The sequence below is a fragment of the Seriola aureovittata genome, chromosome 5, assembly GCF_021018895.1.
Source record: "Seriola aureovittata isolate HTS-2021-v1 ecotype China chromosome 5, ASM2101889v1, whole genome shotgun sequence".
Lineage (NCBI taxonomy): Eukaryota > Metazoa > Chordata > Actinopteri > Carangiformes > Carangidae > Seriola > Seriola aureovittata.
In genome coordinates, this window is record NC_079368.1 from 14,552,727 (window position 1) to 14,565,189 (window position 12,463).

Genomic DNA, 12,463 nt, shown 5'->3' on the forward strand with positions numbered 1-12,463 from the left:
TTTATGCCTGTGGGTTCTAATAACCGGAAGCCTTTGTGGAGCTGAGATGGGTTTTGTAGGCCTGAAAGGCCTCTAATCCCTGTGGCCTGTGAAGTGTGAAACCCTTTGATGCCAGGTTGGTGTGCCAAAGGCTCTGCCTATTGACAAACAAGGGCCAAGCTGGGAAAAGACGGAGGGAGAGGGCTCCCTCCTCTCTCTCAGAAGAAATGCAGGCTCAGGCATGGAAAATATGGACTCAGTCAGTGAGAAGGAATAGAATTAGCCACCCTTTAATGAATTTCCTGGCTGTTTTTATAGTTTTTTTTTCTCATGTGGCAGTAATTAGGTGGAATGATGGGCATATTGCAGCTGGGGGCTTGTAGGGGCGGCAGGGCACAGGCCCTTGATATGCCTGAAAGCCACGTATCTTCCCTCATTTAGACCATGTGATGATCAAAGATGTTTTTTTTTTGCCTTCATGTAAAGAAGATCAGAAAAAATGCTGCCATTCCATTTGCATGTGGACCAGCAATGTGCTTTGAAATGAGCATGTTTTTCTCTTCTGAGCAAATGAAATAAGTCTTCTGTCAGTTTTCCACTGCAAGTCAGAACATCAAAGCAAATGGCACTGCTGTCACCAGGGAAGCAGAGCTTTGCCTCAGTAAGGTTGGTTAGATCTCAGATAGGCTGGTCTGCCACACTCAGCCTAGCCCATTAGGATGGCACCAGGTTCCCTCACTCTGATTAAAACTAAGTCATTAATGTCTTTTTCTTTTTCTTTTTTTTTAACAAATTAAATTCTAATTTGAAGTCTAGTGTTTCTGATGTTGTCTGCAGGATGAACCAAACTGACTGGAATAGGTCATGCACTAAATTTGACTTGGGAAATTCATAGTCTCTTGTCTCTGCTGTTAAATTCCCAATTTATTTCTTTTATGATATGGATCTTGTAGATTTAATCATTTTCACAGTGGGAGACCCATAGGGTTGTTAAAATGAACTCCCCATGCTATCTGTAATGGGAGCAAAGGAATGAGAATTGTGACTACTTGGCTGTGGAGTCTCTTTAAAATGATTTTGCAATAGGAAAGGAAATGGAGTGAGTCCTAGTCACAGGCTGCACCCTGCAGACTCCTTGGGTCGCCAGGACATTTGCTGACGGCACAGTTATGGCAGTTAATTTTTGTGCGTTTTGTTAGCTTTTGCATAAAAATGTCATTTTTGAAGGGGTTGCAAGTCATTTGTGGCAGCTGATATATTGCTTGTAAATTGAGTTCTTTTCCCAACCCCCCACCCTTTTTGTTGCACTGAGCTAAGTAGCCATGAAATTGCCTGAATAATGTCGTTTAAATCCAATCTCACCGCGGCCCCTCACCTCTATGCCCAGCCCCCAAACAATGACACATGGTGGGGTTTTTAGAAATTGCCATTTTCCTGTTTGCCACCTCAATTCACAATGGCCAAGCATTGGCTCATTGAGCAAGGGCTATTGCTAGTCTCACTTGCCACGTTCACTGTTGAATTGAATTTCGGAATTGGAGTGGTTTCATATGGCGAACAGTGGAACAGAGCATTTACATGTACATTAATAGCAAAGTCTTTGTGACGGGAGCATGCACCTGCCTTTGTCTGTTCCAACATGTATTATTTTGTTCATTTAAAAGAAAGACATGTAGTTACAATCAATAGCACATGTGCACAAAACACTTTGTCTGCTACTCTTGTTCATTGAAATATTTCATAGACACACAAGGACAAACCATTGGTGCACTTTATGTTTTATTTATTTTATCTGAACAATGATGTGTCTTTTTTAATCCTTTCCAGCATGTGTTCAACTCCAAACCAATTTTTCAGTTTTATCCTTGTCCACATTTGCAAATAGCAGCACTCTAGCGTTCTTGACTTGGCTTGTTCTGATATAGTTCACCTTAACCAGGCTAGTAATTCCCGGTAGATGTTTAATTGGTTTTTTGTGAGGGTCTCTTCATGTACCCCTGGATTGAATAAATGTGGAAATTCTGTGGCCAAGGGTAAGACCCAGTAAGTGATACCACTTATGAATCTCAAATGTGCCACTGCAATTAAACAAGCTTTTATCCCCTCCCTTCCGTCCCTCCTTGCCTGGTATCCAAGGCTAACCCAATTCAATGCTAAAGAGAGTCCGAATTAATTTCACAATGCACTGATTTAACAGCGCCTAAGGTACCAGGCTTTGACAGAATGAGTTTTTAAAAAGATCCATTTGTCTAGGGATGAACTTCCACAGGAGGGTGTGAAAATGAGATGGAAGAAAGCTCAAATGGAGGAGGGGTGTGATGGGACATAAATGAATGTCAGTCCTGATTTACAATTTGCAAACTCTGTTTGGGTTGTTCAGCAGCGTGTCTGCCGTTTGCATCTGGTTTTATTCACCTGCTCTTTTGGAAACACTGACATTTTTCAGAGTGCTTTAGATTTAGTCACTGTAATGCTGCCAGTTTTTTTGCTGTTGCAGCAAAGTGGTTATTGCAATTGATTGATTGATCTGATTTTGTGGTTGCCTTTGCTGTTGGCTCCTAAGATATTTCTGGTAATTAAACCCCCCTTCTGCTGTTCTCTTTTTCTACACATACAGCCATGTGAATGTGTGTGTTTATATCTCAATCATTCATTTCACTCATCCTTTTTCTCCGTTTGTCTTGTAGGTGAGCTCTTGGTGCCCACGCATTCCCCACGCTACCCCACTGCGGCAGAACTTGACGCCTACGCTCAGAAGACGGCCAACAGCCCTCTGTCCATCAAGATCTTCCCCACCAACATCAGGGTTCCCCAGCACAAGCACCTTAACCGGACTGTGAATGGATATGACACCACAGGGCAGCGCTATAGTCCCTACCCACACCTCCACACAGGGGGCTACCAGGGCCTGCTCGCCATCGTCAAAGCCTCTGCCTCATCGTCATCATCATCAACATCCACCTTTGTCCCTACAAAAGGTGTCCTCAAGAACTCTGAAGGCAGACGGACTAAGCTCTCTCCAGCCCACATAGCCGTTGCCCCGTACCCACCCCCTAATAGTAGCACTTTAGCCAGTGGCCACGGCCAAATGGTATACCACACTGGGCCCTCAAAGCCTCCAGAAGGCCCCGGACTGTCAGTTCCCCCAAATGTCACTGTAGCTGGCTCAGTGATTCCTGTAACAGGGGGCCGAGGCCTGGCCCTGCCCGCACAGTCCAACCTCCCCTCCATCCAGAGCATCATCTACCAGATCAACCAGCATTGCCAGGCCCAGGCTCTGCAGCAGGTGTGTCAAGGGGCTGCCACTGCACCATCAAATTCTAGCCCCTCCAAGCAGGGAACAACTGTCATGGGGGTCTCTTCTAGCTCCTCAGGTGGAGGCTACGTGGTAGGAATGGGTCCCCAGGCTAACATGGTGTACACAGGGCCAGGGCTGCCGGCTCAAAATGCAGAGGCGATGAAGACCGGTGTGTACACAGACGGTATGGACTATATTCTTTGGCAGAAGCAGCAACAACAGCAACAACAGCAGCAGCAGCAACAGGCTGTGCTCCGCATGTACAGTGGAGGTAGTGGAGGAGGGGGCGCCATCAGTAAGTCCCCCGAAACTTGTGTTCCAGGGGGAGGGATTATGGCGTCCCAAGTGTCCTCCTCTTCCTCCAGACCTTACCACCTGACAGCCAGTGCCAGCGGAGGAGGCGGGATGGACAAAGTCAGCTCTTCCCCTTTGAACTGCGTGGGTATGCATGGAAATTTCTCAGTGGGTCAATACTTTGCCCCGCCGTGGAACAGTGTGCTGGTGACACCTGACAGTGACTGCTACAACACCCAGGAGCTTTTGGCTACCTCTACAGGAGGGCCGGCCACGGGGCACAGAGAGATGGGTTACCCCCACCATCATCACCACTACCACCACCATCATCACCACCCTGCTATAGACAGCGGCGGAGGCTTGTGCTGCAGCCTGCCCAGCAAGAGCTTGTGCAACACATCAGTGCTGAGCAGCAGCTTGCAATCTCTGGAGTACCTGATCAACGACATCCACCCACCCTGCATCAAGGAGCAGATGCTTGGCAAAGGCTACGAGACTGTGTCTGTGCCACGTCTGTTAGACCACCAGCATGCACACATCCGCCTCCCTGTTTACAGATAGAGGGGGAAGAAGAGGAGGAAAAGAATCAAGAGTTGTGAATTTGTGAAGAAAATCAAAGTTAAAGAACCGAGATGTTTTTTTGGGCTACGAGTGGCACTGCTTTAACTAGTGTGGGAGCTTAGACAAGGGCAGTTGTTGTGCTGTGTGACCCTAGGTTTGGTGGTTTTCAAGGCAGGCTGTGGGAATCCCAAATATGAAAGGTGGTAGTGATTGCCAGTGGGAGAGAAAAGGGATTTCAAGATTCTCCAGATGTTCCATTGTGTGGTTTGCCAATAGGAATTATGGATTGATTTTCTTCTGTTTTTTTGTTTTTGTTTTTTTGTGATTTTTTTTTGTTGTTTTTGTTGTTGTTGTTTTACTTGCCTGAACTTTTTTGACGAGAATCATAGCGTGACATGAAGTGCATACAGCACTTGTATCCCCCTTCCAAATACTGAGGATGAAGCTACTGTGTAGGTTGTCACTGAAATGGCCTTAAAAGGGCCGAAGTTTAGGGCTGCTGTCAAAATCCAAAACTCTTTAACAGTGCACACATAAACACAAACATCCAGATACTTATACATGAGAAGAATAAGATTATAGGCAGTACTCGGGTGTAATTTACAAGGATCATAAGGTTGAATTAAAAGGATAGTACAATATTAGTTATTATTGCTGTTATAATTGATACATAAATTGCACTGCTTGAATCTTGTTAACTTTGAAGTTTGGAATTGGGTAGTGTGGATATGATATATTTAAGAAACTTGAAAAACTTGAACCTATTTTTTGTTGTTTTATATATTTGTAGGTATATTATATGCATTGGCTGCTATGGGGAAAAGTGTCTCAAATGCATTTTTTTTTTTTTTTTTTTCCAGTTTTGTTTTTATGATTTAATGATTCCTCCTCAAGCTGATGTGCAGTTTCTTATGTCCTGGTGTGAGGCATAGTCGCTGCTTTGGTTCTGTAAGAACCTGGTCTGAGAGTTTCTGTTTTTTTTCCTAACCAACACTGGAATCTACAATAAATCTTGAAATACTTATTTAAAAAGAAAATGTCGCAAAAAAATTCAAGAAAAGAAATGTTACAATGAAGAATGTGATTGGGGGGGTTATCTACATAACCTTACGTGTATGTTAATGCGTGTATGTGGCTGAGTGCATGCGCGTGTGTGCATTTTAGTTTGTGTTCTTCAAAATCCTCAGACTTTTTTTAAAACATTTTTTTATTGTGTCATTTCAAGATTTCTACCACCAAGACTGAAAAGCTGATTCACCAGTCCCGTAAACATCATATCTGAGTAATGTACAGGAGATCTTTTCCAAATCTTGCTCCCTTTTAGTGGAGGCTTTAGATATTCGCTGGAGGTAGTAGAGATCAAGTTCTCACATGACTCCATTATAACTGTAGTGACGGTACTGTAGCCCCTTCCACTGTCAGCAGGTGTTATCATAATGACAGAGAGAGGCAGACACAAATGGAAATCCTATTTTGGGGGTACTCCTCACCCCTGATCCTGCAAACAAAAACAAAATTAAAACAATCATGCCCTGTCCTCTGGCGTCAGCTGAAATGAGACGACGCTCAATGCTTTCCCTTGTCCTTTTCAGCCCCTGGTTGGGATGCATTTAGCCTGGGCCAGTCTTAACTTGATGATTCAGAGCAGTGAAATATTTATAATGACTGTGAGATTCCCTTGAATGTACTGCACTTAAATTACTGCGATGTTTCATTGCCTTGTGGGACTCAAGTGAAAGAGAAAAATTGGATCAGTGCAGCAGTCCTCTGGTCTTAAATTAGCATTTCTTTTGTCAGTCAAATTTCAATGGTAAATTGAATTTATTAACTGGAGAGAGAGAGAGAGAGAGATTCGCAGCTTTGTTGTGGGGAAATACTGGCATCAGTCTAGATTTATGAAGTGCAATTATTATGACTGTATTAACATTTTTTCTCTGAGCTTACACCAAAAAAATGTAAACTACAGTTGTCAATACATTCCCAATGTACCACATCCCTAATCCCTATTCTTTTTTTTTTTGTTTTGTTTTGAGGTGTAAAATAAATTTCTTTAAGAATATATTCAGAGGCCACATCTTGGCTTTGAAGTCTGTCATTATTTTTTAACGTATGTCCTCTAGAGGTAAGTGGAAAGTAAGTGGGCCCTTGTTTCAGCAGCTCTGTGAGATGCAGAGTGGAGCATGATGTGTGATCTTGTACTGTACTGTAGTAGTAAAACCTCTGTCACTGACAAAACCTAGTATACTTAATTGACCATCTTTTAAATGTTTACACTTTGGCCATCCAAAGATAAAAGGACAGACAGCATTGTTGGAAATTATTTACCCATGAATCCTGAAGATTTTTTTATTTTATTTTTTTTAAAGAAGAAGCAGGAATTAATGTTTCTTTGATCATTTGCGCTCCATAAATAGACCTTTTTCTCCCTCAAGATAACCCTTGCTTAATCTTAACTATGAGCCTTAAATTTTTGAGCCACTGTCTTTGAAGGCTGACAAAGATTTCAGCCTAAAGAATACCAAGCCCCTTGGCTTAAATTTGCACAGTAAGCCTCCTTAACATTCCAGTGAAAAATTTTCATGTTGTTTCAACAGCTTAATACCCCAGCCACAGTCTGATTCCAGCATATTTTCTGTCTTGTAGAAATATTTTGACAGATTTACAGATACATCCCGTCCCTAAATCCCCTCCGTTTGGCTTCTGCATCCAAGCATTAAACCCTGTCACATGATGTTGAAGTGAAGAGGAGACACTTGAGGCAGTGGAGTTTCTGGTGTCTGGCCTTTCCCACCAGTGGAGGTCTGAAGCACCAGGCCTCTCTGCTAATGGGAATATTGGGTGACGCCTGGCTGTTGGACAGTGCCAGTGGAGAGTATTCATTCACTCAAAGGGTTGAAATCAAAACCCTTTTCAAATAGCAAGGGATTTCCTATTAGGTACTGAGAGGAATCTGGCCATTTCGAGCCAAGTTCAACTAAATAAAACACAAAACGACATGACATGACATAAAATAAAATTATTTTTTTATTGCAAAATTTTGATTTCCAGAGGAGTTTTATTACATGTAAGGTGGTATTTAGTTACTTTTAGCGTCTTTGCTTTGTAGCCACATTTTCTACTGTACAGGCTCCCAACTGTCTGTCCCCCCCAGTCCTTTACACACATTAATGAGCTCCTATTGATGGGATGCATCTTAGCCCTGCATCTCTGGTCCATTCCACTATTCCCGATTTGGACAATGGACGCTTAGCCCATATTAGGATAATAGAATTAAATTTCAAATAGATTTGTGCCTGAGCTGATCCATGCACGGCTCACTCAGCTGCAGAGGCAGAGTGGCATATGGCATGTCATTATCTAAGCCCACCCTCCCCCTGTCCGGGGCCAACAGGGTTCAGCAGTGCTTAAACAAACTGAAGGTTAGGACTGGCTGGCTGGCGCTGAAGGGGAGGACAGCAGGGTTTGTAGAGGAGGGTGGTGGTGGGGGGTTCGGGGGGTGGTGGGGTTGCTAAATCACAGCCTCCACAGCGTCTCAGAGGGCCTCAGCACCACACCATGGCGCCTGGGCTCAGAGGCCTGCTTTAAAAGCTGGGCTGTGTTTGATCGAGGGGATTTGTTTTCTGTTGGATTATACATGGTTGCTCCCTGCCTGGCTGAGGGGCCCTGTGCAATGTGACAGATCTCAGCAAAGGAAAAAAAAAAGGGAAGAGAGAGAAAGATACAGGGAGGGATTTTACAGGGGAGAAGCCTCGAAGCATCAGTAATCAGGATAATTGCCATGTTCCTGGTGCCGGTTTCAGCCTCCCCTCTTTGGCTCTGCGGCCTCATATTCAGATTCAAGCTCTGAAGAAACCACCTTTCTCACTGAAAGACTTATTGTGCCTCAATTTACTAAATTCTAGTGAGTAAGAGCTTCATTTATAATTAAGTTTTTAATGCTTGGAAAGTTATGTTGCCCAGGAAATGATAAATTACACCACTCAAACACCATCCAAATGAGGACGTTAAGATCTATCACTTATCTCCGTGGTTACAGACTATTGACTGTTAACACGTTTTCAAGGGCAATGAGATACTCACAAGGAAGGCCTGAGGGCAAAGTGGAGGGAAATTGACTTATGCTGGTTGTAAAAATCCCTTCGTAAATCCCAATAACTCCATGAAGACCTTAACCTAGTGCAAAGGTCTAGTTGCATATTATGCACCTTAAACACTGCTGAGAAGGAAGGAGAGTGGACGGACCCGTTCAGAGCAGGGTCAGCTCTTTCACTCTCAAAACAGAGGGGACGGGACGGGAGGGGAGGGCAGGGTTAGAAAAAATAAAGGCAGCTGCTCGCTCTGTAGAGTCTTGGCGCTGCTTCTCTAACCTACAGATGACAGAAAGGGTGGGGTGGGGGGTGGGGGGGTGACGTCCCCTCTGCACCGCTTTGGTCAACCTCAGTCATGTCCCCTGGCTGCCCTTGGACCCCTGGTGCTCTCATCTCAGAGTCCTTCCCAACATCCCTCCTTAGTGGCTAAGAGAAGATAAAGTCATGTGGTCAGTCCTCTCTATTTGGCTCCTACCTAGCAAGAAAATACTTTAGTCAATAATTCAGATGGTCCTGGGGAGGCTTGTATAGTTAACCCACCAGCCTTATAGCTGTATTGCACAATATCATTAAAAGATTTGCTGTGTTTTGCCACAGTTAGAGCACATTGCCATCTCTTTAGTGCTACTGAATAAAACTGGATGGGTCACATGTGAGTACCACACAATTTTTTTATTTATTTTTTTATTAAATACAACACAAGTTAAAAATCAGCACAGATCACACAATAAATCAGGATCTTTCTTCCAAAGGCACAGCCCCAGAGCCCTTTTCTAAAAAGGCAGTGCAGCAGGTCGTAATTCCAGGGGCTTACAGCATTTTATTCCTTCAGCGTCACAACTATGTATGTTCAGCTGAAAAAGCTTATGGCCTCCAAATATTCATCTAGTTTATGTGGTGGGTATATTGATGTATCCAATCTAAACACAAAAGTCTGGGGATTTTGCTTGTTTTCTTCCTGTTTCCTTTTACTGTTTGTGTGGCTCTCAGAATGTTCCTGTGGACAAACAGGGCTGTTTTTTCCCGAATGATCTCAAATGCACCAACGCTGCCAAAGTCTGAGGGTGCTGCAACCTTGAGAAAATAATATATATGGAAATGGGAAATCTATAAAGCATCTCTCTTATTGTTCTCCCTGCAGTGTTGTATTTATGTTTAAAAAATGATTTTGTCTCCTCAGGATGAAAAAATGTAAAGGATACCTTGCTTTTTTTTCTTCTTTTTTGAAAATGATAATATATGAGTCTTAGATTTCGAAATAAGAAGTCTGAATATTAAAAAAAAAAAAAAGCTGTAAAATCCTTTAGTCGTGGGGTTTTCAACTTTTGAATGTGCCTACAGCCAAGCATCCCAGTGATTGCTTACCTTCTACCCCCTCTCCAGTTCTGCAATCTCCCCTAATCTCCCCACAACCATCATCTTCAATTTGCTGAAACTGCCACTGTCCCTCCTCCATCCCAACGACCACAGTAGATATTTTGTCTGTTCCCTACTTTTTGTCAATCTCAGGACTGAAATTTCTTTATTTTAATGTAGATGGTTGGTTTTCATTTGACCTCTCCTCTCTTATGTATTATTGTTTGACATAAGTAAATAAAGCAGATGACTTCTATGCCTGTCCTGTTACTATACTCATCAATAGTAGACTCCTCTTTCTTTCTTTCTTTCTTTCTTTCTTTCTTTCTTTCTTGGTGTAATAAGTACATCTTCTTAAACCATTTTTAAGACCGCACTGTGAAGACAGTAAGCATATTAGTCTCAGGATTCACTTTGCACATCACCGCCATATGTCGGCCCTCTACAATGCTGTTGTTCACTTGACCTTTTGTCACCTTTGCAGCAGCATATTGTGGCATCATAAGGCATCACAGTTTATGAAGGATGTGTTCTCTGTGCCATCACTGGAAAACAACCTCACCTCGGGTAATCAAACAATCACGAAAGAGGGAAAGAAAAAAAATGGGATAGTAGCCTTTTATACTGTGGGAATGATTGACGTTTCTCCTGGGTGAGGATTTGGAGAAACTGCTCTTAAGCAGAGGCAAAGGCAAGCTAAGTCTCTTTACACGCAATTTACTAAAGTGGCCAAGACAAGGTGTCCTCTTCTGAAGCCTTGATGTTCAAGCCATACAATAAAGGAACATCAGCTGTCTCAGATAGGCTCACCGTTTTTCTGAACATAATTTGTTACAAATCAAAGCACAGCCACTGATCTTTGTCTCTTATTGCAGCTCACACCCCTTTGCTCCATACGCCTCCTCCAAATACACACAGCAATGACAAACATTAGTGCTTTAGTTCTGAATTATATTGTAATTTCATCATTGATAGTCAGTGTTTTTATTTGTAGGATTTTGCCAGCACGGCATGGTCTTACTGCAAATCCAATTTCTGAGGAAAAGCAACACAACATGCACCCAACCTAAATATTTAACAACACAGGTACCTTCAAGAACTCAATATTGACGCTTTGTCCTCTTTTTCTCTCCTCACTCCCAACCTCTCCACCCACCTAAAACATCAGATAAACCATAGACTGATGAGCCAGCCGCCTCCACCAGAGCGTGTGGTACTGGGAGACTGCACACTGATTTCATACACGCTCGCTCAGACAGAAAAAGAGCTCTGTGGAGCAGAAATGCTTCTCTTATTAGCAAAACTCATTCACCTGCACGCCACATTGAGTCCCTGGCAATTTCACAATAAATCATGAGAGATGCCTACAGAGGCCGGGGCAGCAGGCTGATGCTCTGCCGCGGCCGTGCCCTCGCCTGTCAGTTTAGACACTCTGAATCATTTCGGGTTCAGCAGCCTCGTTTCATCTTAGATGAACTGAAAGGTCATCTCACACGCCACCTTACCAATATGTCTCTGGCTCCTCATCTCCCAGTGCTTCCAGTGATTGCTCATTCCATTTAGAAATACCACACCTTAGTGAAATATTTCACTGGGGATCATGGAAGGAATTTCAAGAAATTATTTCAAGGAAGAGAATCAGCAGTGACCTAAAACTGTGAGAAAGCTGCCCCTGAAGTTATCTTTTAGGTCTGAACCTAATTTGATCTTTTAGCTCAGAGAATGATTCAGTGATGATCTCTCCACATCTTTTGCAGTATTTGTTTGTGAGCGAATTGTTTGTAGTGTGACCGATATGTATCCAGGTTTCCTCCTCTATGTCAGGCTGCTGGACCTCGGGCAGACTATGAATGTTGCACTTGAAGTCATCACACAGTCTGGAGTGTTGTTTAGTGAATAAAGAATGAGTTGGCCCAAGTCCAGCCCAGTATGCGCTTGAGTCTCATCAGCCTAAACACCTTAAAGCTTAACTGGCTGGACAATAGCTGAACAATTTGTACTGCCAATATCTAAGCTAGTTAGTTTACTTAAGACCTTTGGTTGAGACAGTCAACTTTCTCTCATGTGTGGTTTCTAAATGAGGGCCGTTACAACATGATCCTGCTTGGCTGTCACTTGGTTTGTTGAGACACATTTGTGGCAGTGAGCACACATGCTGCAAGCAAGTGAGCCATTTTGTTAACAGCTCACACTTCCTGTGCAAGTGTGCGGTTCCAGAGTTGCTGACAGTGACACTTGCAGGACCGAGCCCTGCCCTACTTAACAGGCTGCAGGGAGGAGGGCAGGCCAAGTTGTCAGCAGCGCTAGGTGCTCACTGCTTAGATAAACCTGGAGGATTAGTGGCCCAGTTAAAGTTGGGGCAAAGAGGATTAGCCTCTTCTCTGAGGTGGCGAGAGATTCCCTGTGTCCTTCAGCGCTGCTGGCCTCAGAGAGAGAGAGAGAAAGGAAGGGGAGGAGGAGGATGAGAGGTGATGGGTGAGGCCCTAGTTATCGTGAGTAAGAATCACCACATTTTAAAGAGGAAAACTAAAGGTGAGGTGTAATGATGAAAGGGGAAAAGCAATGAACTACTTCATAAATTCTTGCCAGCTTGTGGTTTCATTACGAAGGCAAAAGCCCATAATTACTGGCCAGGTGTTACAGCGAGGTCAATGAGACATGAAAAAAATTATTCACAGGTGGACTGCATTCTACAAACTAACCTATTATAGTGAAAACAGTTAGCACTGAAAATACTACATTTACAGCTATAATTCAAAAACTATATTTTTGTCCTACAGCATCTGCAGGGGTAGACATGGCTAACACTTGTCTTCCTCATCTGGGATCTGTACATGCAACACAGCAGAGGAATTTAGACCTCTGCAGCCATCAGCAGGCCAGAGGA

At 43.4% G+C, this 12,463-nt stretch overlaps 1 protein-coding gene across 1 annotated transcript in view; it reads left to right on the forward strand.

Annotated features, from left to right (window-relative positions):
* Positions 1 to 9,832, forward strand: part of fam222aa (family with sequence similarity 222 member Aa) — a 50,747-nt gene extending 40,915 nt beyond the window's left edge. Inside the window, exon 3 of the mRNA XM_056376943.1 lies at positions 2,667 to 9,832. Within this exon, the coding sequence (XP_056232918.1) occupies positions 2,667 to 4,132 (1,466 nt within the window). The 3' untranslated portion in view covers positions 4,133 to 9,832. The remainder of the gene's footprint in view (positions 1 to 2,666) is intronic.
* The last annotated feature ends 2,631 nt before the right edge of the window (positions 9,833 to 12,463 follow it).